Here is a 24,924-nt window from a genome sequence, read left to right as displayed (position 1 = left end):
TATGCGTAATGTCTATCGCAAGAAAATATCATTAAAAATGTCTATATTTCATCTCTGTCACATGTGTTCCTGCTAATTGCATTTTGGAATGTTCGCGCTTACAGGCTGACTACACCGCTCGCATCGCATGCACGAGTGTTACACAAATACATTTAGAAATCTATATTATTCAATAATTGCACCCACACTGTGTCTGCGTTTTAGCGTCTGCGTTGCCAAGGGCTAAAATAGAAGTCAGCGTCAGTTCTATTTCTGACGCAGATCGCGCTGCAAGTCCTGCCTCTTCCATCTCCTCATTGGTTTATAGAAGCAGGTACACAGGTGCCATTTCCTCATTGGTTATACCCATGTGGGTGACTGAAAGATGAACGAGGTCGGTGGCGGTAATGCACCTAATTTCTGAAAGTTGCCAATCGCAATATAAAGTCCAGAGAAGAAAAAGCCTGGAAGGATGAGAGATGACTAGAAACGATTCGGTTCACCGTTTTATGTGCGGATTAATTGTCTGAGTAGAGGACCTTGTGCATTTCAGGTAAAATAACAACTCAATGTTTATATCCCAGGACAATCTAAAAAGGACAAATTAGCTAGCAAGTGCAAGCTAGCTAGCTAAATTGCCATAAATGTTTAATGCTTTTTGACCTGTCCCCAAATTAATGTAATTGGTTCAGAGTTTGTTTTCATATTTTAACCTGCGTGTTGTGATCGCGTTTGATGTGGGGGGGACAAAATACATTTATGCATGATGGCCCACGCGCGCAGCCGGTTTGGGTTCCGTGTTAGCCTACTGCCGTGTGCACATTGCTGCTCTTATAATGTGAAGAAATAATAGTTTATCAACATTTTAAGGTAAGCCTTCTGATCTGGTGCATCAGCCTCATTGCTTTAAAAAAATGAAATGATGTACAATGATTTAGGATCTATCATCCCAGAACTGCTCCAGAGTCTGTTTTAAACCATCCCAGACATGCTTTATCGTCCCGGGACGCCCTTAATTTATTGCCCTGGCCGGTAGCCACTGCCCTCAGGACAAGTGCAATCAGTGTGCCTTCGAGTGGGGGAAGAGGAGTGGGATTCAAAACTAGTTTGATGAGGTTTTAATTTAAACAAGAGAACATAGATTAAAAGTGAATTAAAAATGCCATAATAAAAAAACACCACCAATCTGAAAGGGCACTCATTCTCTCTATCTGTGCACGTACCTGCTGATCAGCTTGACAATTATCTTCAGAGCTCGTGCTGCTAGGTGACCTAAACTGGAACATGCCTAACACCCCAGCCATCCTACAATCTAAACTGGATGCCCTCAATCTCACACAAATTATCAATGAACCTACCAGGTACCACCCCAAAGATGTAACACGGGCACCCTCATAGATATCATCCTAACCAACTTGCCCTCTAAATTAAAGGTTGACCGATTAATCGGAATGGCCGATTTCAAGTTTTCATAACAATCGGAAATCGGTATTTTTGGGCGCCGATTTGCCGAATTTTGTTTTTTATATATATATTTTTTATACCTTTATTTAACTAGGCAAGTCAGTTAAGAACACATTCTTATTTTCAATGACGGCCTAGGAACAGTGGATTAACTGCCTCGTTCAGGAGCAGAAAGACAGATTTTCACATTGTCAGCTCGGGGGATCCAATCAACCTTACAGTTAACTTGTCCAACGCAATAACGACCTGCCTCTCTCTCGTTGCCCTCCACAAGGAGACTGCCTGTTACGCGAATGCAGTAAGCCAAGGTAAGTTGCTAGCTATCATTAAACTTATCTTATAAAAAACAATCAATCATAATCACTAGTTAACTACACATGGTTAATGATATTACTAGATATTATCTAGCGTGTCCTGCGTTGCATATAATCTGACTGAGCATACAAGTATCTAAGTATCTGACTGAGCGGTGGTAGGCAGAAGCAGGCGCGTAAACATTCATTCAAACAGCACTTTCATGCGTTTTGCCAGTAGCTCTTCGTTGTGCGTCAAGCATTGCGCTGTTTATGATTTCAAGCCTATCAACTCCCGAGATGAGGCTGGTGTAACCGAAGTGAAATGGCTAGCTAGTTAGCTCGCGCTAATAACGTTTCAAATGTCACTCGCTCTGAGCCTTCTAGTAGTTGTTCCCTTGCTCTGCATGGGTAACGCAGCTTCGATGGTGGCTGTTGTTGTTGTGTTGCTGGTTCGAGCCCAGGGAGGAGCGAGGAGAGGGACGGAAACTATACTGTTACACTGGCAATACTAAAGTGCCTATAAGAACATCCAATAGTCAAAGGTTAATGAAATACAAATGGTATAGAGGGAAATAGTCCTATAATTCCTATAATAACTACAGCCTAAAACTTCTTACCTGGGAATATTGAAGACTCATGTTAAAAGGAACCACCAGCTTTCATATGTTCTCATGTTCTGAGCAAGGAACTGAAACGTTAGCTTTCTTACATAGCACATATTGCACTTTTACTTTCTTCTCCAACACTTTGTTTTTGCATTATTTAAACCAAATTGAACATGTTTCTTTATTTACTGGAGGCTAAATTGATTTTATTGATGTATTATATTAGGTTAAAATAAGTGTTCATTCAGTATTGTTGTAACTGTTATTATTACAAATAAAACATATGCAAAAAAATTCGTCCGATTAATCGGTATCGGCTTTTTGGGTCCTCCAATAATCGGTATCGGTATTGAAAAATCATAATCGGTCGACATCTACTCTAAATACACCTTCTGCATTAGCATCGAACAGCCCCTGTGATATGCAACTTTTCAGGGAAGCTAGAAACCAATATACACAGACAGTTAGAAAAGCTAAGGCTAGCTTTTTCAAGCAGAAATTTGCTTCCTGCAACACAAACTCAAAAAAGTTCTGGGACACTATAAAGTCCATGGAGAATAAGAACACCTCCTCCCAGCTGCCCACTACACTGAGGATAGGAAACTCTGTCACCAACGATACATCCACTATAATTGAGAATTTCAATAAGCATTTTTCTACGGCTGGCCATGCTTTCCACCTGGCTACCCCTACCCCGGTCAACAGCACTGCACCCTCCACAGCAACTCGCGCAAGCATTCCCCATTTTTCCTTTTCCCAAATCCAGTCAGCTGATGTTCTGAAAGAGCTGCAAAATCTGGACCCCTACAAATCAGCCGGGCTAGACAATCTGGACCCTTTCTTTCTAAAATGATCTGCCAAAATTGTTGCAACCCCTATTATTAGCCTGTTCAACCTCTCTTTCGTGTCGTCTGAGATTCCCAAAGATTGGAAAGCAGCTGCAGTCATCCCCCTCTTCAAAGGGGGGGACACTCTTGACCCAAACTGCTACAAACCTATATCTATCCTACCCTTCCTTTCTAAGGTCTTCGAAAGCCAAATCAACAAACAGATTACCAACCATTTCAAATCCCACCGCACCTTCTCCGTTATGCAATCTGGTTTCAGAGCTGGTCATGGGTGCACCTCAGCCACACTCAAGGTCCTAAACGATATCTTAACCGCCATCGATAAGAAACAATCCTGTGCAGCCGTATTCATTGACCTGGCCAAGGCTTTCGACTCTGTCAATCACCACATCCTCATCGGCAGACTCGATAGCCTTGGTTTCTCAAATGATTGCCTCGCCTGGTTCACCAACTACTTCTCTGATAGAGTTCAGTGTGTCAAATCGGAGGGCCTGTTGTCCTGGCCTCTGGAAGTCTCTATGGAGGTGCCACAGGGTTCAATTCTTGGGCCGACTCTCTTCTCTGTATACATCAATGAGTTCGCTCTTACTGCTGGTGAGTCTTTGATCCACCTCTACGCAGACGACACCATTCTGTATACTTCTGGCCCTTCTTTGGACACTGTGTTAACAACCCTCCAGACAAGCTTCAATGCCACACAACTCTCCTTCTGGGGCCTCCAACTGCTCTTAAATACAAGTAAAACTAAATGCATGCTCTTCAACCGATCGCTGCCTGCACCTACCCGCCCGTCCGAAATCACTACTCTGGACGGTTCTGACTTAGAATATGTGGACAACTACAAATACCTAGGTGTCTGGTTAGACTGTAAACTCTCCTTCCAGACTCACCTCAAACATCTCCAATCCAAAGTTAAATCTAGAATTGGCTTCCTATTTCGCTACAAAGCATCCTTCACTCATGCTGCCAAATTGAACCTTGTAAAACTGACCATCCTACCGATCCTCGACTTTGGCGATGTTATTTACAAAATAGCCTCCAATACCCTACTCAATAAATTGGATGCAGTCTATCACAGAGCCATCCGTTTTGTCAGCAAAGCCCCATATACTACCCACCACTGCCTGTATGCTCTCGTTGGCTGGCCCTCGATTCATACTCGTCGCCAAACCCACTGGCTCCAGGTCATCTACAAGACCCTGCTAGGTAAAGTCCCCCCTTATCTCAGCTCGCTGGTCACCATAGCAGCACCCACCTGTAGCACGCACTCCAGCAGGTATATCTCTCTGGTCACCCCCAAACATGCCTACTTGGTTAAATAAAGGTGAAATAAAAAAATAAAAAATAAATAAAAATTGTGTGGCTAAAATAAACATTTTAGCTCACAACTTTTTCTGGTTTGCAGAAATGTATTGAAAGAGAGAAATGCAACTACTACCGAGGTCGAAAAGATCTAACTTCTACTTTTGGATGCTTTCTAACTTCTGATGTATGAATTTGATCGATTTATTCAGTGTATTGTCGCTGTTAGCAAAATAACTAATAGTAATTGCATGCAGCCACTAATCCCACTTGCTTCAGAGCACACATTCTCTACATGACAGGAACGAGCATGTAGATCTGATGCACTAAATGGTGGCAGGTTAGAATGTAAGGATTCTGTGCCCCTTTCCACTGGCAGAGGACTGTAGATCATTTATTATGCATGTATGAGCCGTACAATGACACGTCAAGTCCCAAAATGGGAGGTTTAAAAAAATAACGAGGTCGTTTTCAATCCTCTGGAATATGTCTTTAAGAGTCATAGTTCAGATGTCACTCACCTATGGCTTGAGCAAGAGCGATGACCACTTCCTGGCAGGTGGTTGCCTCTGTGACCCCACAAACAACCCTCTGGACCCCATCGACCCAGACCTTGAGCTCCATGATGGGTCAGGTGAGTCAGGTCAGGTGCTGCGAGGGGGCCGGCTGCGATGGGTTGGCCCCGTCATTCCTGGAAGCTCCAGCAGTGCAGGGTGGCTCCAGCTGCAGCACCTCTGGCCACCAACTCACTGAGGAGGAAGAGCACAGAACAAACCAGGAAGGACCTGATCAGGAAGCAGCACATTTAAGAGGATAACGTAGTTAAACACTTTTCCCAGAACTGCACAAAACTGGTCAAAACTGGACCAAATTATGCAATTTCAAGCAGTTTTCACCCCACTGGGATGGATCTTTTAAATTGTGTAAACCTATTAGTTCGCTAGAGGTAGAAGTTGTTGTCAGTGTAGTCTGTGACGAGACAGGTAGTAGCAATGGGAGATTCATCATGGCCTGAAAACAATATCTGCCTGAAAATATGTGCCACTATTTTTAGCGGCTGTTGTGGAAAAGGAGGACGGCTCAAATAGTTGGGGAATGGTAGAACCGTCCAGCCAGGCATAGTAGGACCAGCTGGACATGAAATTGTTGTTTTCATCCGAGCTCTGTGAATAGATGCATGTCTTTAGGGGGGTTGGACAGAAAGAGCCTGCCAGTACTGATGGTCTGAGCCAAGTTCCTGCTATTGTACAGAGATGAAGGAGGAAACAACGGTGAGGAAAAAGCCGGAAGATGGCGTCAGTGAAAAGGAGAGAGGGAGAGCAGGAAAAGTGAGTGAAATATGAAATGGAGAGGGGAGGGCAGGATGAGAGACTGCAACAGAGGGAGGGAGAGAGGGAGAAGGAGGGGAACAAGGACTTTCTTTTGATGTCTTGGCGACGAGGGTCTCGTATTTTGCTGCAGATGTGGCAACTTTGTATGTTTGTCTGGCTTGATATGAGGACGAACATTTGATGAGAAACTCTTTTTGGTTTGTTTTCTGTATAATGCTCTGTGTGTTGTTTACTATATGAGTTTCACAATACAGGTAACTGCCAAAATAAAGGAAACCAACATAAAGTCATCTTAATAGAGTGTTGGGCCACCACAAGCTTATTGAACAGCTTTAATGCGCCTTGACACAGTTTCTAGAAGTGTCTGGAACTCTATTGGAGGGATGCGACACCATTCTTTCACAATAAATTCTATCATTTGGTGTTTTGTTAAGGCTGGTGGAAAACGCTGTCTCGGGTGCCGCTCCAGAATCTCTCATAAGTTGAGATCTGGTGACTGAGACACAAACACACACACACACACACACACACACTTTAAACCACCTATGCTCCTTTAAGACCTCTGTTTCAAAGTCACAGATCTCTTCTTCTAGCCATGGTAGGCAAAATATTGGGCAACTGGCCATGTTTATACATAACCCAAAGCATGATGGGATGTTAATTGCTTAATTAACTCTGGAACCACACCTGTGTGGAAGCACCTGATTTCAATATACATTGTATTCCTTAATTTACTCAAATGTGTTTACTTTATTTTGCCAATTACCTGTAGCTTCCCGGTAGTAATCCAATGAAGTATGTGGTAAAGACATTCATTTTGAACCGCATTCATTTCCCAGTCAAGTTCATTCCAGACAAAATTAACAAGACTGCTTTTGTGACTGTAGTAGACACTCAGCCTGGTGTCAAATGATAAGTGAGTGGGAAAAAGCATGACCAGTGGCCTTAGTCCATGCAGTATGGCACATTCTATATTCCATCTATATACCAAGGATAAAAAGTCTATATGGAATTGCGAAATCAGATCAAATTAGGAACATTTCAAAGGAAAAACTATCTGCATTGCAGTCCTCTTCAAGGAGAGTCTATGGAGAGTGGATGTATGGCTACTGTCCAGAGCTGTGATGCCCCCTAGAGGGCTGACCTTCACACTGCACTGCACTGCTCTATCCTCCTGCTGGTCACTTAACCCCCCTTCACACCTCCCCCACCCCAGTGGGTTCTCTTCGTGTAATGTAATTTAGACCAGCCTCGGCATGCTGCTGTGCTTTATACACACACACACACACACACACACACACACACACACACACACACACACACACACACACACACACACACACACACACACACACACACACACACAGACACACACAGACACTCTACCTCTCACATGGTGCTTTGCTAAAAACAGTGGGTTGAGAACACTAAATATCACTGCAAGATAAAGCCAGTTCAGCTTAATAGAACTAGGTAGGGGCTTTGAGAGAACAATCTCTCTTTTTAAGGCCAGAAAAAGGGGATGTCAAACAAACACTCTATGTATGTGTGTGTGTCTCTGTGTGTGTGTCACCTTTGTCTCTTGCCTGGCTGATGATCTCTCTATTCCTGGCATATTTACAGCTGGCTAGGAAGTGCTTTTGTCCTTCATCCAGATTGCCCTTAAATGGCAGCAGAGTGCAGATAGAGGCATGCAGGGAAATGGGCTGCGAGTCACACACAAAGAGGACTCTGGGAGATTTTTCTGTACTGACACATAACTCTGTCACTATTTTGTTGAACTTTTTTTCCCCAGGGGAGTGTGAAAAGTGAATTGACATTGGAATACAGAGCATACATGGCCAGGGCTCTAAATGAAAAAATGTAATTGGTAACACTTGTGCTGCTAACTTAGACTAGTTAAGAGTACCACATAAAATTCAGGAGCACAATAAAAATTGATTTTAAATGGATTAAGATATAGCCTACAGATGTAGGATCTTAATTTGAGCCAGTTTGCTACAGCAGGACACTAATCCTGCAGCAACAGGAAATGTGATTTTTTTTGTGGATTATAATAATTTACATTTTTGTTGGGATTGATACATCATGTTAGGGCAAATCAGGTCTGAAATGTTAAAGTGCAAATTACATTTTTATTTAGCATTTTCAAACTCAAATACACTACAGGTTTGAGGAATATTAAAAGCAATAAAAGAGTGATCACCAGCGACTCCTGTGAGCACCAGCGACTCCTGTGATCACCAGCGACTCCTGTGAGCACCAGCGACTCCTGTGAGCACCAGCGACTCCTGTGAGCACCAGCGACTCCTGTGAGCACCAGCGACTCCTGTGAGCACCAGCGACTCCTGTGGTGGGCCGGGCGCAGTGCGAGCTAACCAAGGTGGCCAGGTACACGGTGTTTCCTCCGACACATTGGTGCGGCTGGCTTCCGGGTTGGATGCGCGCTGTGTTAAGAAGCAGTGCGGCTTGGTTGGGTTGTGCATGACTTTCAACCTTCGTCTCTCCCGAGCCCGTACGGGAGTTGTAGTGATGAGACAAGATAGTAGCTACTACAACAATTGGATACCATAAAATTGGGGAGAAAAAGGGGTAAAATTTTAAAACATTAAGATTCTACATCTGTACATTGGGCCTATATGAATCTTACTTACTTTTGAAGCACATCTCCTGAAGAAGATATCTATTTTCTATGGTTCGTGTTGGTTGGCACGACAACAAATGCAAAAACCAGATAGGAGTTAGGACAGGGTAGGAACCAAAGTGTTGGTCAGTGTTTATCAGGGGAACCTAATCACATTTGAATAAATGTTGCATTTTAGAATATATATATATTCTATCTAATTCAGAATACACCGTTGCACAAACAACATGGTAGCAACCTGTATTAGAGCTAATGTTTGTTTTGCCCTAGCAAGAGCATTTAGCTAAATGGCATTTAGCTAGCCACCTAGCTAGTTAACCATTAGCATTATTGATTAGCATTATTTTAGGCACATGCCAGCTTCCTTAGACTAACTCTCGTTTTTCAGAGAGCAAGATACACAAATGAATAGTATAATAGAGAAAACATGTGGATTCATATTTAGAGGCAACGTGGAAAGCAGCTTCATTCTTGTTTTGGAAGAATATGTGTGAGTGAATTAATTACTCTTCTTCTTCTCTGGTACCATGGAGTTCACACATTTTGTTTGTGCATGTCATCACCTACTATGCGGTAGTGTGTGTTCAATCATGTTACATTTTGTGATACAAAATAAAAAAGAAACAGGGAAAAGGAAAAAAATTGCAACACCAACTAATCCTACACCTACAGTATATACCACTATTTAATAAAAAAATATATATAATCACCACCCCATTCCACTACTTTGACCCTAACTGATCCTACACCAGGCCGACGGCCTGGGACGACGGGACTCTCATTCAACACACCTTGTAACTCTTCTGCAGTAAAACCTCGTACACCCAAGTACTTCTCTGCAGCTGCCACCATAACATCTATTTTCTGTGATTTACGTTCCATTTCTGCGGTACAGTTGATAACCATGGCAATGAATGCTAGAAGGCCAACCTTATGAAACACAGGTTCGTGTCACTCTGTATTGGCTTAGGCCTACTACTCACCTTTGACCCATCATCCTCTACTCTCTTCACTGCCTCAGCATACGACACCTTCTGTCCTACTCTGACCTGGGCAGCCTCATCCTGTCTCTCTCGAACTGGACACTTCTGATCGCCAACTATATGGGCACACCCACAATTGACACACAGTTTTTTCCACTGATACTACACATTCCTTTGTCCCATGCCCTCCTGTACACTTCCCACATCTCGGAATCGTTGTCCTAAACACTGCTGCAACATGAACATAAGCTTGGCATCTGAAACACCTTAATGGGTTCGGTACAGATGCTCTCACTGGATAACTGACATATCCCAATCACTCCTTTCAAAGGCGCTCTACTCTGGAGAGCAAAGCAACTCACAGGTCTTGTCCCTAGTCATGTAACGCGAAGCGCCTGCTCCCCCTTGAATGGAATAAATCCATAAAATCCACTTCGAGCTACCTTCAAAAACGTAATAGTACCCAACTTATTTTCTACCCAGCCTAAGACTACATATGGATCAGCCAAAAATCAGGGATCCATTTTCTCCAAAAATTATCCTTGCATGACCATCGGGCGAGGTTTGGACTCGGAGATCTTCACAACACCAGCCCTCATAGGTAATACATCCTCACACTCGTCAGGTAAAATTTTTGACCATCAGAGGCAGCAGAATATTGTTTGTACTTGGCGCACGTCTTAACCAACATATACCTTTCCACTACACTTGGCTCTTCTCCTTCTTCCTTACTGTCCATAACCACATCTATCCGATCACCGCGCTGTTGTCGCGCCTTCATCCGCTGTATTGCTTGCAGAGCATGCACTGATGACGTTTCTCCAAAACCCAACTTCTGTTACTTAGCCCAATTTAGAAGTCTGGCTATCTCTGGCCTCGCAATGCTTACCCAGCCGCCGAGTGCATGAATTGACAGTATGTTGAGAGAATAAACAGCGTGAAGGAACTGTGTGCTGATGATGTACAGTTCACAAATGATTCATTATTTTGAATGACTATTTTTACCGACTCGAGAGTCATGATTCGTTTTTCTGAGTGACTAATTAATTTTATTTGTTCATTTGACGAGTTGGCTGCAATGAGTCCTACAGCAGGATTAATACACGCTCCTCTGGATTAGCGGCTCCAAAGACGTGCTCCAACCACCCTCTGTCATATGCGCGCAGGAAAATAGAGAAGAAAAAGACGTTAAGAACTGATAACTGATCACATGGTGCAAGAAGGAACACAATTAATTGATTATTGAATGTTATGATGGACACCGCTCTGTAGAACCAAAACAAAACAAACTCAAACTTGAGAACGAATTGCTTGGGGAGCTGCAGTTTGTGAACGATATTGTGCGTATCACCCTCAAGGCAGTCAAGCAAATACATTCCGCCAAGAGTCGTTCACAAGCTAGACTGCTTCTAGACCTTGTTTCAAATGTATCAAGAAATAATCGTATTTGTATGCCTTTAGCAATCAACAAATGTACATTGTTTAAGGCATCTGTTTACAAGTCTCAGTCACAAATGACACCTCCAATAAGCCCCCCATGGTGAACGAGATGTGAATGAGAGGCTTGTAGTATTATGAATATTATGAGTTTTCCGTTCATTACATGACAGATAGGTCCTCAGGGGAGGTTGGGTTACACTGAGGGGTCGGTGTGTGTGTGTGTGTGTGTGTGTGTGTGTGTGTGTGTGTGTGTGTGTGTGTGTGTGTGTGTGTGTGTGTGTGTGTGTGCGTGCGTGCGTGTGTGTTATATAACTAACATTTCACCTCTCCAGAAGTTCAGGCTATAATATATAAAGCTGGTTGACAGTTTTGTTCCAACCCCCCCAGGAAAACAGCCAGTGGTTATGTCTACACAGTGAGGGGACTAATGCGTCTTAATACCATGTTATAACACACATTGGCGTGTACTACTTACTATATGACATAAGGCCGCAAAACTGGTGATCCATATAAGATTATCCATATAAGCTTAGCATATAGTAATCATATAACACAACAGTGAAAATACAACAGAAAATCCAGTACAGTACTGTATAACTGACAATGATACAGGATAATATAGTGGTTGGTGCCAAGCCAGCATAGTGGCACAGGGCACAGGTCTATCTCAAGATCTGCCCCTTTGCCCTGCAGAGACGGCCATGGCCTGATCTGTAGAGCTGCTCACAACCCTGAGCCAAGGAGCATTCCATGAGAGCATGGCTTACAGTACATTCCAACAGATTCCATTTTAGATCGAAGAACAGCTAAAGAGATGCTTTACTGCTGTAACGTAAAACCAAAACAGACCAAAAGGCAGATGACCCAAGTAAGGCTGTTGCGTTGACCATATTACCGCCACACCGGCGGTCACGAGTCATGAAGGGCGTCAAATTCCACAGGACCGTTTAGTCACGGTAATTAGGCTTCTCCAAGCTCTGATGCTGCTGATGGTCATTAGTAGCCTACCAAACTTGCTAACTGCCTGGTACTCAGCACTCTATTGTCCCTCTTATCACTCTGACATCAATGCAAATGTAATCGAAACTCTAATCAAACACTTCATGAGAGCCCATGAGCTCATGTTGCGCAACATTTCTATAGGCTATGCAATTGCGCAAGAAAACAGGGTGATGGCCTCTATTAAAATGAGGAGGTGCCATTCAGCTTTCTATAGGCTAGGCCTACCATATGTCTTATCTTTCTTAATATTAAGCACATTGCTTATCTTTACAACAGGAGTATAGCCTACCTGGCTGGCATGGAAATTAACCACAGGAAAAGCGTCCTCCAATTGCTATTTAAGTGCATAGAGGACATGTATTTTTATCCCACCTGTTTCGTGACAGGTGCATGATAAGGGTCCATTCTAAATCAAAACAAATTTGACACATATTATTTAGTATATGTAAAGACAAGATTAAATGAAGAATAGTCTGATGGGTGACAATATTAGCCTATCACTTGTGAATTATATATTATGACTTGTGAATGATGCCCAGCATGAGGCAAGAAACAATGCCTTTTTTTGTGTGACTTTTTTTAATCATAGTTGCACACCTCATATAGCCTAGCCCATAGGCCTATATGTTTTGATAAGGTTTGTATCACAACTAAAGTGGCCAAATAACTTCTTAAAATTAAGCACATTAATCCGCTTTACAGGGTGTGTAGAGCCTAACTGGCATATATAAGCAGCTCATGAGTTTCAAGTTTGGGAAAGATAATCTTCACCATAAAAATGCACCTTTATAATAAAAGCATTACATGCATAATTGCATTTGTGGTCACTTTTGATAATGGTGTTTTCCCGCTAATGGAACATCCGTGCTTATTGCCTACGGCAATGTGCGCATTGCTGCGTTTATAATGTGAAGAAATAGTCTAATAGTTCATCAACATTTAAAGCTAAACGCTGCGTCAGCAACATTGCGTAAAAAGGTTTTTGGGATGCTAGTGGTTGTATTCATCTGGGATCTATTGCATCCCACAACTGTACCAGACTATGTTTGGAATATGTATTTCTCAGAATATAATAGGTCAACTTTTGCACTATGGGGATAGTAGATTGACATAGGCTAGTGCTTTTTCTGTTTGTTAGGCTACTCATCTTGTTGGCTGATGAAAAGTAAATGTGGACAGTTCTTCCAATATCTTCAATTATGCACCTCGGAATGGGATAAGGATGAGCGCAGTTGCGTTCCCGATGTGTCTGTCTTCACTTGTAGCCTGTGAGAAAGACCCGATCACGTGATGGAGAACCATGTGAGTGAGATGTCCTATGGAGTGCGCAGCACTCAGAGAGAAGGGCACAATGCAGCACTCCGGAAGAAGGGCACAGGCCCAATAGGCATGGATTTTTTTAGGGTGCATTATGGCCACACAAAGGGGAGGCCCCTGTGAAATTCGAGGCATTATCAAGTGCTTGTCAAATTGTGAATGAGAGACTGATGAAGTGTGTACAGCCTGCGCAAAAAATAAAACAGAGCTCATGCCTTTCAAGCCACTTTTTTCAAATCATCATTAGTCGCACCATGCAGCCTTACAATGTATTAACAATCAAAACTTATTGCCCAACGTTTGTAGAACAACTAAAGTTACATTAATAACTCTAAATTAAGCATGTAGGAATACATTTTTCTTTGTTAACCGCTTAACACAAAAAAGCCGCATGTGCGCACTCCCTCAAATCGTTTGGAGAAAATATCCATTCTATTTTATTCCGCTTTGTTCAATTGTATTCTTCATACTATAAAATAATATAAAATAATGCCACAGAATTCTAAGCAAATATTGTCTGCTAAATTAACTAGTGTAGCCCACAGCCATTTGGCATAGCCAGATTGTCACGTGTGCTCCCTCTCCGTCCTCTAGGTCACCAGGCTGCTTGTTATGTTTCATGTCTGTGTGCTGTTAGTGTTTCTTGTTTTGTATTATGTTCCATTTATTTTATTAAAACACTCACTACTTGAACTTGCTTCCTGAACCTCAGCGCATATTGTTACAGAAGGACGCCTCACCTAAGGGAAGCATCAGGGAGTGTTTTTTTTTCCAGTGGGAATGACGTCGGGTCCGGGAGCCGCTACACGCTCTCATGCCTCAGCCGGATCGCCAGGCACCCCAGCCGGAGACAGGTTCCGCGCATCAGCAGGGGTGACCAGTCCGCTCCTGTTCCCCGGGATCGTCCCTTTGGTTGGCATCTTGCGGCTGGAACCGAATGCGCCGGGGAGTGGGTACCGTCACGTATGCTCTCTCTGGCACTCTAGGTCGCCACGCACCCGCATCTCAGCTGGACTGACAGGTTTCCCGCGCCTCAGCAGAAGTGACCGGTCTGCTCCTGATCCCCGGGATCTGCATTTTTGTCGGCATCCTGCGGCTGAAGCCGCCTGTCGGGGAGGGGGTACTGTCACGTGTGCTCCCTCTCCGGCCTCTAGATCACCAGGCTGCTTGTTATGGCTCACACCTGTCACCACCGTGACGCGTCAGTCTCACCTGGACTCCATCACTTCCCTGATCCCCTTCCCTATATACAGTGCCTTGCGAAAGTATTCGGCCCCCTTGAACTTTGCGACCTTTTGCCACATTTCAGGCTTCAAACATAAAGATATAAAACTGTATTTTTTTGTGAAGAATCAACAACAAGTGGGACACAATCATGAAGTGGAACGACATTTATTGAATATTTCAAACTTTTTTAACAAATCAAAAACTGAAAAATTGGGCGTGCAAAATTATTCAGCCCCCTTAAGTTAATACTTTGTAGCGCCACCTTTTGCTGCGATTACAGCTGTAAGTCGCTTGGGGTATGTCTCTATCAGTTTTGCACATCGAGAGACTGACATTTTTTCCCATTCCTCCTTGCAAAACAGCTCGAGCTCAGTGAGGTTGGATGGAGAGCATTTGTGAACAGCAGTTTTCAGTTCTTTCCACAGATTCTCGATTGGATTCAGGTCTGGACTTTGACTTGGCCATTCTAACACCTGGATATGTTTATTTTTGAACCATTCCATTGTAGATTTTGCTTTATGTTTTGGATCATTGTCTTGTTGGAAGACAAATCTCCGTCCCAGTCTCAGGTCTTTTGCAGACTCCATCAGGTTTTCTCCCAGAATGGTCCTGTATTTGGCTCCATCCATCTGCCCATCAATTTTAACCATCTTCCCTGTCCCTGCTGAAGAAAAGCAGGCCCAAACCATGATTCTGCCACCACCATGTGGGGATGGTGTGTTCAGGGCGATGAGCTGTGTTGCTTTTACGCCAAACATAACGTTTTGCATTGTTGCCAAAAAGTTCAATTTTGGTTTCATCTGACCAGAGCACCGTCTTCCACATGTTTGGTGTGTCTCCCAGGTGGCTTGTGGCAAACTTTAAACAACACTTTTTATGGATATCTTTAAGAAATGGCTTTCTTCTTGCCACTCTTCCATAAAGGCCAGATTTGTGCAATATACGACTGATTGTTGTCCTATGGACAGAGTCTCCCACCTCAGCTGTAGATCTCTGCAGTTCATCCAGAGTGATCATGGGCCTCTTGGCTGCATCTCTGATCAGTCTTCTCCTTGTATGAGCTGAAAGTTTAGAGGGACGGCCAGGTCTTGGTAGATTTGCAGTGGTCTGATACTCCTTCCATTTCAATATTATCGCTTGCACAGTGCTCCTTGGGATGTTTAAAGCTTGGGAAATCTTTTTGTATCCAAATCCGGCTTTAAACTTCTTCACAACAGTATCTCGGACCTGCCTGGTGTGTTCATTGTTCTTCATGATGCTCTCTGCGCTTTTAACTGACCTCTGAGGCTATCACAGTGCAGGTGCATTTATACGGAGACTTGATTACACACAGGTGGATTGTATTTATCATCATTAGTCATTTAGGTCAACATTGGATCATTCAGAGATCCTCACTGAACTTCTGGAGAGAGTTTGCTGCACTGAAAGTAAAGGGGCTGAATAATTTTGCACGCCCAATTTTTCAGTTTTTGATTTGTTAAAAAAGTTTGAAATATCCAATAAATGTCGTTCCACTTCATGATTGTGTCCCACTTGTTGTTGATTCTTCACAAAAAAATACAGTTTTATATCTTTATGTTTGAAGCCTGAAATGTGGCAAAAGGTCGCAAAGTTCAAGGGGGCCGAATACTTTCGCAAGGCACTGTATGTCACTCCCTTTGGTTCCTTCCCCAGGCGTCATTGTTTCTCTTTCTGTTTCATGTCTGTGTGCTGTCAGAGTGTCTTGTGTTGTATTATGTTCTGATTATTTTATTAAAACACTCACTCCCTGAACTTGCTTCCCGTCTCTCAGCGCATATCCTTACACAGATCAGGACCAAACATCAGAGCATGCAAATCTGTTATTCTGAAATAGACTACATTTTCTTACATCATGCTTCTTTAGACCTGTCTAAAATAAATAATGGATTTTTTGTAAAGGTGTAGGCTATATTACATGGATTTATTAGACTTTTTCAAATGTAGAGGTTCCAAAGGTCTGCTTCAGTGGCTTGTAGGCTGTTGGAAGCCAGGAGATGCTAAATGTGTTTGTGTTAATTACCGGTCAATTACCATGAGACTGACAGTTATTTGCTTGACAATTACCAGCTGACAAAATGTTGTGACCGCCACAGCACTAGACCCAAGATGCATTTGTCATTTGTCTCAATGTGGCATGGCTTTAGAGTTCAGCCTGGTGGTCCCTGGGGTGGCTTCCTGTCTGCCCAGTGAGGTGTGCGAGTACAAGGTACTGTGAGCAGTGTGTCCGCTGAGACCCAGGCTGCTGCCATGGCTGTTCCCGCTGTTGCCAGCCCAGAGATCCGGGGCTACAGGAGCCCAGAGAGTTGGCACGAGGGCTAGGACTTCCACTGACTGATGCTAGTGTAAACAAGCCACCATATGTCCCTCTGGGTCCTCTCACACACAGGGACACGGGCCAGGCACTGCCATCTCTTTACCAGGCCAGGTGCTGGCCCTGGTTCCCAACCCCTACAACAATATCCAATATAGAGTGATCATGTACAGCTCTGAGCCATGGGATATATGGCTGTGCTGGGGTGAGGTTTCGTGTGGTTAGGTTTCGTGACCATAGGTAGGAAGGATAAGGACATCCCCTTACATCATTGTCTCTAATTCCGTTTACACTGATTCCTGTCAGTTGAGGGACAAGCAGCAAGTAGCAGTGACGCCACTTGACGTAAGACAATGCCCTTACATGTCACGGATTAGATTATCATATTTATTTAGGTCTACAACTTTGATGTATTCCTGATGAACTGTACTGCAGTGGACTGGTATGAATATCATACATTTCCATGAAGAACATATGGCCGTTTGAGGAGAAACAAAATGGGTATTCATCATGGGGCTAAAACAAAGAATCAGGCACAACTTGACTCTGGGAGTTGGGAGAAACCCCTTGGGGAACCACTGAACTGTTTTGAGGACAAAATATCTTCTCGCAGGAAAACAGTCCACGTCTGCTTTCTCTGTGATTAGACCTGTGTTCCCCTTGTACTTTACAGGCCATTGTTCACTATGGGGGAAACAATTTAATCACGTCTTGGCAAAGGAGAGAGGTTGAAGGCCATTGAAGGTCTGGGAGCAGAGCAGTGACCTAACACCAGAGGTAGTGATATATAAAAAACAAAAACAAAAGACACATTTACTTCAACTCTATCCTGACTACAAAAAGTAAAACAGCCCAACCCCCACAATACATAATGAGTTTTTTTTTACAGGGTTGTGCGATAGGGGGTTCTGGTGCTTACAAACTATTTCCAACATTGAACTTTAATTCAAAATGCACTTCCTGTTGCGGGGCTACGTTGTAATTACTAACCATTTATACACTCTAGTATAATTGGTACCAGACTACGTCTCTTATGAAATGGATCCCTGTTGCCCAGCCACAGCCAGACACTGTTTTATTGTGGTGGTGGTTGGGACTCTTGTTTGTGTGTGTGTGTCTTGGAGTAGGCTAAGAAACAATGTATTTAAATCCCCCCAGTTCGCCATCAAGTGCTGCCCTGGCCTCACACTCTCAAGTCTCACACACGTAGCAGACCTGGGTAGTTGGTCATACTAGGGCCTCAGGCCTTATATACCATAATGTCAAACAGCCTGGTATGTAGACTGGGTTGTGGGACCCCAGTGGTTGAGGACGCTGTGCATAGAGGAAGGAGCATTGGGTGGCTATAGGGAGGATTTCTTGAAAAAGGTCTCTGATCAAAAACATCAGCACAATAAATATGCAGAGGTATTAAAGTGTGTGCAGATATCTTCTCTATAGGAAGGAATTCCACTACCTCTCCACGTCAGTGCCAGGCATCCCGGAATGCAGAAGTATTAAAGTGTGTGCAGATATCTTCTCTATAGGAAGGAATTCCACTACCTCTCCACGTCAGTGCCAGGCATCCCGGAATGCAGAAGTATTAAAGTGTGTGCAGATATCTTCTCTATAGGAAGGAATTCCACTACCTCTCCACGTCAGTGCCAGGCATCCAGGAAACTAATAACATAGAGAGTATGGATTCCTGGCCGATGAGAATGCAATGGGCCGTGACGTGGAGATAAGGAACTCCATGGTTCTGTGCACAGCCCTCTGATCTCAGGGCTGCGTTTAACATGAATACACCTTAGATTCTACTCACAGTTAAAGGACTACATCAGTTATACAGTCTATATAGTGGCAGGCTTTTTGTTTGTGATTCTGTGGGCTGACTATTTTTATATTGGAAGGAAGGAATTACAAGGAATACACCGTAAGGACTGTATTACATTCTATCATTAACAAACTAAGCTAAATAGGCTAAATCTAGGGTAAGTACTATTGAATGACATAAAACAAGCATTAGGCTACACTTTTTTTTACAAACAGAAGCCCCACTCCCAACTAAATACCAAAACAAGAAAGAGGAAGGAATGTCAGAGAGGAGTCTTGTGGTGGTTCTCTGAAATCTAATCACTAAAAGCCTCCTCTCTCCTCCACAGGAGCTAGCAGCAGCATCTCCTCAGGTCAGACCAGGTCCTAAATTACATTTGTCTGACTACAATGACAAAACCTACAGTCTTCAATAAAGTTTGTTACAAATGAGTGACAGATTAAAGCCACTATTTAAAACCAAACTGAGTTCTGCTTGTGTGGATGGGGTGTCTGTGTGTGAAACACTTCACATTGCCTTGTAAGTGGAAAACATTTATAGACATTTAAAACATGTTTGTAGACATATGCAAATTATGCAACTTTGAAATTAGCATAAAATAAATATGTCTAGACAGTTAAGAAAATACAAAAAGTTTAGTTAACGTAACTACAAGGAAATTACATAAATTATTCCACTGGTAAAGTTTGGCCAGAAAATATCCTGTACTTATATTAGGCCACCTGAAAAACATAGGCTCGCCTCGATCACACTCGTACGTACAACCGAACACTTGCTCAGAATTTAGGCTAACCCCCTCCACCCCCTCAATCCAAAAATCTCGAGGGAGACGGTGTTTGAGACGTCTATCCCTCACCAGGGATTCAAACCAGCCCCAGTCATGCCACAGCCACAGTTATAGCCCCAGCTCCTGTAAAGCTTTCCATTAGGAGCTTCTGGGCCCCCACACTCCTCCCCCTCCCTAACATCAGGCTGGCTGGATGTTATATTAGACTCCAGAGTGGCCCCCGCCTCCCCTAGTCGGGAGGTCAACACTGGCAGGATCTCGAACATCTGGACGGCACGTTTAGCCAGCAGCAATAATACAGCCTTTGTTCCCCTGCCATGATGGCTCTATAAGCAGGCCAGCTTTGAAGTGCCAGCCTGATGCCGGGAGTAGGGCCTTAGGAGCAACACTGATTGGGGCAACAGACCCGATCTCCTGGCTTCTACTCTGGCCAAGGGTTTGGAGGGTTGGTTTGGACATGATGAGGACATGGGTTTAGTTTAGTCCATGTTCTGGCGGTCCCATCAGTCATTAGTGCAGTAATTGAACACGTTTACCACAGCTGTGGGATTGAGATAATACAGCTTTGAATGAAAATGAAACAGGTTCTAAGAAAAGTTTTACGGAGAAGGCCTATGTTTCTTTAATATTATCAAGACGACAGTGCTGTGCAGTAGGCAGCCCAAAACAAACAAGAATCAGATACTGATAAGAACAGTATCTGCTGGCCAACACTGTTTGCGTCAACATGTGTGTAAGAGCTGATTGTATGAAAAAAAGTGTCAATACACAGATGCTGAAAGCAAGAAAGAAGCCATTTGCATTTTACTACTGCTCTAATACATCATTATGCCAAACATATTGGAGTGACCTACTCTACAGGTAGTTTCAGTCTCTAATGGTAGAGTGGGTAACTGGAAATATAAACTGAGTCCGCATAAACAATAGCCCTATAGGTATATTAAATAGTGTTTAGCTTAATTATGAGTGGGAAATAGGCTATACACAGAGGAAATGCTGTGTTGAAAAGTGGAAACGGTGCAATGTTTTACAGACATCATGAGACACAATGTAGCCATTTTCAACCATTATTAAATGTTTATAAACATGTCATAAAACCATAGGCTATTCTCAGGTAGAGATCCAATGCATGTGTTGATGTAAAAGATATGGGCCACATAGTAAACAAGTGTGGCAAATGGCTCTGAAATGTTCCGCTCTTGTTTTAAAAGTGTGATAGTATTCACCGCGAGAAAGAACCCGCGATATTGTAACGGGCACAACTGTTCCACTATGCAGCCTGATAATAATTGTTCCATTATCCCGGCCGCCTGCTATTACCGATTACTACACCTGGGATACTGTTGTAAAGGGTTAGTTAAGATACAGTGTAACGTTAACATCTTAACATTAGCAGGGAAACTACAAACGTAACCTTACCTTTGTGTTGTAGGCTTCGTGCCGAAAAAACAACAGAAGTTCCCCCACTCTTCTGTAGCCGGACTGAAGTTTAGGAAAAATAGATGCTGTTGAGTAATGGAATCTGCAAATGTGACATTTTCTCGGGGCAAGCCTATAAATCACTTATATGAACTGCGACAAAGTGATACGGTCCACAGCAAAGAGAACGGCATCAAAAGAAAATTAGGTGCATTGAAATATCCATGGCTGAAAGTTTTTCGCTGCGCCGTCTCTGCGCTAGCCCTTGGGGTCGGACCAACACGCTGCGGAAAATCGCCCTCTGCCTATTTCATTACTCTTGCTTGTAAATACATTGCATCGGAACTGGGACACCGCAAGGCATTGTGGACCATTTTAAAGCTGCAATACACTGTAGAACAGGGCCTACTCACCTAAAGGAGTGGAGTTCCTGAAAGTGGTTGGGTAGCCTACTTGAGTAGGTACCATATGGTGACATTCAGGTAGGGTAGGCTACATTGTTCTTTAATACAGAATATACACACACAGATTAATAACATTATTTGTAGTATATATTAAAAACATTTAGATGTTTGGGTTAAAAACCTGCCCAATTGACCCCATCCCCTCCTCCAGACTATCTGGAGACCTTCTCCAATTCCTCACTTCCCACATCACCTCATCCCTGACTACTGGCTGCGTCCCATCTGACTTTAAGATAGTCACAGTCAAGAAACCAACACTCGACCCCTTTGACATAAAAAAAACTATGGACCAGCATCCCTTCTTTCTTTTCTTTCCAAAACAATTGTGTGTGCTGTCTATGACCAACTCTCTCGTTACCATGGGAGACCTTGGGAAGATTCAACACCAGGCGGGCTGCAGCGTTCTGGATAAGTTGCAGGGGTTTGATGGCAGAAGCGGAAAACCCAACCAACAGAGAGTTGCAGTAGTCCAGACGGGAGATGACAAGTTCCTGGATTAGGACTTGCGCCGCATTGTGTGTGAAGAAAGGTCGTACTCTACGGATGTTGTAGAGCATGAACCTGCAGGCAAGTGACCGCTTTGATGTTTGCAGAGAACGAGGATGTTGTCAAGGGTCATGCTAAGGTTCTTTGCACTCTGGGAGTTGAGTTGTCAACTGGGATAGAACAGGCAGGCCTTCCCTGGGACGAAGAGCAGCGCCGTCTTGTCGAAATTTAGCTTGAGGTGGTGGGCCAACATCCAAGCTGAGATGCCTGCCAGGCACACAGAGATGTGTGTTGCCACCTGGGTGTCAGAAGGGGGAAGGAGAAAAGTAGTTGAGTGTCATCCACATAGCAATGATAGGAGAGACCATGTTAGGATAAGACAGCGCTGAGTGAGTTGGTGTGTAGAGAGAAGAGTCTTGAAGCTATCTCAACTGAGACTGTTCGCCTCTGTCTCAAGCAGACTCTCTCCTCTGTTCTCATCCTTCTAGATCTATCCACTGCCTTCGACGGCATGAACCATCAGATCCTCCTCTCCACCCTCTCAGGGCTGGATTGCATCCTACCTGGCAGGTCGCTCCTACCAGGTGACGTGGAGAGAATCTGTGTCTGCACCACATGCTCTCACTACTGGTGTCCCCAAGGTCTCCATTCTAGGCCCTCTACTCTTTTCTCTATACACCAAGTCACTCAGCTCCGTCGTATCCTCACATAATCTCTCCTGTCATTGCTATGCGGATGACGCTCACCCTGTAAGCAGTCTCTGGACATGGTATGACAGCAACCCATGCTTTGGTTTTGTTTATCTGTCCACTGTTTCAAATGTTAACTTTTCATCATTTGTGTCACAAACCCAAAGCAAGTCAATGGTATTGATATTAGCATTTTCAAGCTTCATGTCCAAATCATCCTAAAGTGTCTAAAAAATGTATTGTGTAACTCAATGATGTTACTTGTATATGATTTGGATATGACGTGCTGAATGCTAATATAGGTACATTTAAATTACATTGGATTTGTGACACATATGCAAAAAATGTAGCATTTGAAACAGTGGTCAGGTAAACAAAACCAAAGCATGGGGTGCTGCTGTCATACCTGGTCCATAGTCTGCATAAAGGGTAAGAAAGTCACACCTGGTCCATAGTCTGCATACAGGGTAAGAAAACCAATATGTCATTTGGGTGGACTATGCCTGGATTTTGAACACTTCTTTAGATTCCTCATGTCTTACTCATGTCTTAGTCATTGTTAGAAAAAAAGTTTGGTCAAAATTGGATGTTAGGTACTATATTTATTGAACATTATATGAATCCTATTAATTAAATTGACCAATTTAATTGCAATTAATGATATTTTTCAAGGATCCTATTATATAGCAACAAAATAATGTTTCCGGAATTCTTATCGTATCTGTTTCTAGCTACAGAAAATATTTCAGAACAATCTGAAATGGTTGGTGTCATGGCTTGCTGAAATGACATAAAACGACCCGACTGTGATATGTGGTTGTCTCACCTAGCCATTTTAAGATGAATGCACTAAATGTAAGTCACTCTTTATAAGAGTGTCTGCTAAATGACTAAATTGTCAAATGTAATTATATGAATGTATTCATATGATATTTAATATAAGTCTATGATTCATGCAGTCTGGGGACATTACAATTCAAGTCTGCAGTTGATTTTGAGCCTCATCATAATCTCTATGAGTAAACAAGTATCTTGAGAGTTAATCAGTTGTCTGCGTAGCTTTGAGCGTCATTTTATTGACCAAGACAGAAGACACTTGAAAGTCTGCAATGGAGGCACTGATTTACTGCGGCATTGGGTTGAGTCAGTCAGTCAGTCAAGATGGCAAGTTACATGTTCTAATTAACAAACAGTTGAATGTTCCAGTGAACTTCTGTGGTAGTCTGCATATAGACTTTTAACTGGAAAATAGCTAGGTGACTGGTGGTGAACATGAATCTTATCTTTACAGACATGATATGTACTTTTTATTGTTATTTGTTAATCACTCTGTATTTATTCCAATTGTGCATTTCACTGTTAGTCTACACCTGTTGTTTACGAAGCATGTGACAAATTATATTTGATTTGATCTAGTGTATATATAAATCATTGGTAGAGACCCTTGGTCTACTATGGGATCAGTGAAGGTCATTTAGCAAAACATCACAGTTTTGATCATGTTTATATTGGATTAATGCATGCCTCATACTCAGGATTCCAAAAAACAAAATAGTGTATTTTCTCTGTCATTGAGTGGACCATTCATTTGAGAGAAAATGGCAAATTTACAGACAGTGGCATTTCAAGCATGTAAAATTAAGAGGATAAGAAAACATAAATCAAGATGTCTCCTACACCACGTGAGGCTACTTACACTATATCTGCTTATGCAACTACAATCTAAATACATAGATTTAAGAGCAACTTAAAGTATCCCTACCACAAACCGTTTTCAATATCAATCTACAGCATAAAGCAATAAATATACACAGAGCATACTTTATGCCACACAAGACTGAATGAAAACAGCTGATGGAGCATTGGCAATGGCATTGTTTGCGAGCTCATAAATGGATACCTACTGACCCCTCGTGGCTCCATCTAAACCCAGTCTAAATGCTTCAGTCCATCCATTTGATATGTTATATTATTTTTCTCAGAGGGGTTGAGAGTGCTGAAACTCAAACTTTGTATCCTCTAACTTAAATATGAAATTCACATTTTAATTATATTTATTTTTTAATGACTAAGTGTGAGCAGGATACTGGCTCCAGAATGGTGTAATATTTGATAACTATGTAATTAGTATCAAGATGATTAATCTTGGCTAGGTGCCTAAAATTGTTTTTTCAGATACATTTAGTTGTATGACAAAGCACTGGTCACTAAAAAGAATATACAGAATATACATTGTTTGAATTCTAACAAGAAGCGAGGGGTATGGATCTGTCCATAGCTGTTTTGCGCAATGCTGCCCCGGTTTGACACCCACACAAAAAAATAAACATAAAACTGCATAGTTGTAACGCACATGCGTAATTTTGTTATAATGCAAATGTATACTTGTGTGAATTGGTTACCGTCTCTTTGTTTGGCCTCCCTGAGCCTAACGTTAACTGTTTGATTCTACCACAGGGCTTACTGTACTGTATCCCCCCCACTTTCTATTTATAT

At 42.7% G+C, this 24,924-nt stretch overlaps 1 protein-coding gene across 2 annotated transcripts in view; it reads right to left on the bottom strand.

Annotated features, from left to right (window-relative positions):
- LOC139406908 (ras association domain-containing protein 8-like) overlaps positions 1-21,090 on the bottom strand; it is a 41,595-nt gene extending 20,505 nt beyond the window's left edge. The window contains exons 1-2 of one of the 2 annotated variants that reach the window (XM_071150062.1): positions 20,790-21,090; positions 5,016-5,243 (exon numbers count right to left, since the gene is read on the bottom strand). In XM_071150062.1, coding sequence (XP_071006163.1) covers positions 5,016-5,118 — 103 coding nt within the window. In that variant the 5' untranslated portion in view covers positions 5,119-5,243; positions 20,790-21,090. The remainder of the gene's footprint in view (positions 1-5,015; positions 5,244-20,789) is intronic. The other variant, XM_071150071.1, reaches the window with a different exon arrangement.
- Between the last annotated feature and the right edge of the window lie 3,834 nt (positions 21,091-24,924).

This window comes from Oncorhynchus clarkii, chromosome 1, assembly GCF_045791955.1.
Source record: "Oncorhynchus clarkii lewisi isolate Uvic-CL-2024 chromosome 1, UVic_Ocla_1.0, whole genome shotgun sequence".
In the NCBI taxonomy this organism is placed as follows: domain Eukaryota; kingdom Metazoa; phylum Chordata; class Actinopteri; order Salmoniformes; family Salmonidae; genus Oncorhynchus; species Oncorhynchus clarkii.
Note: the sequence above shows the minus strand (reverse complement) of the source record. Positions and strands in the feature narration are given on the sequence as shown.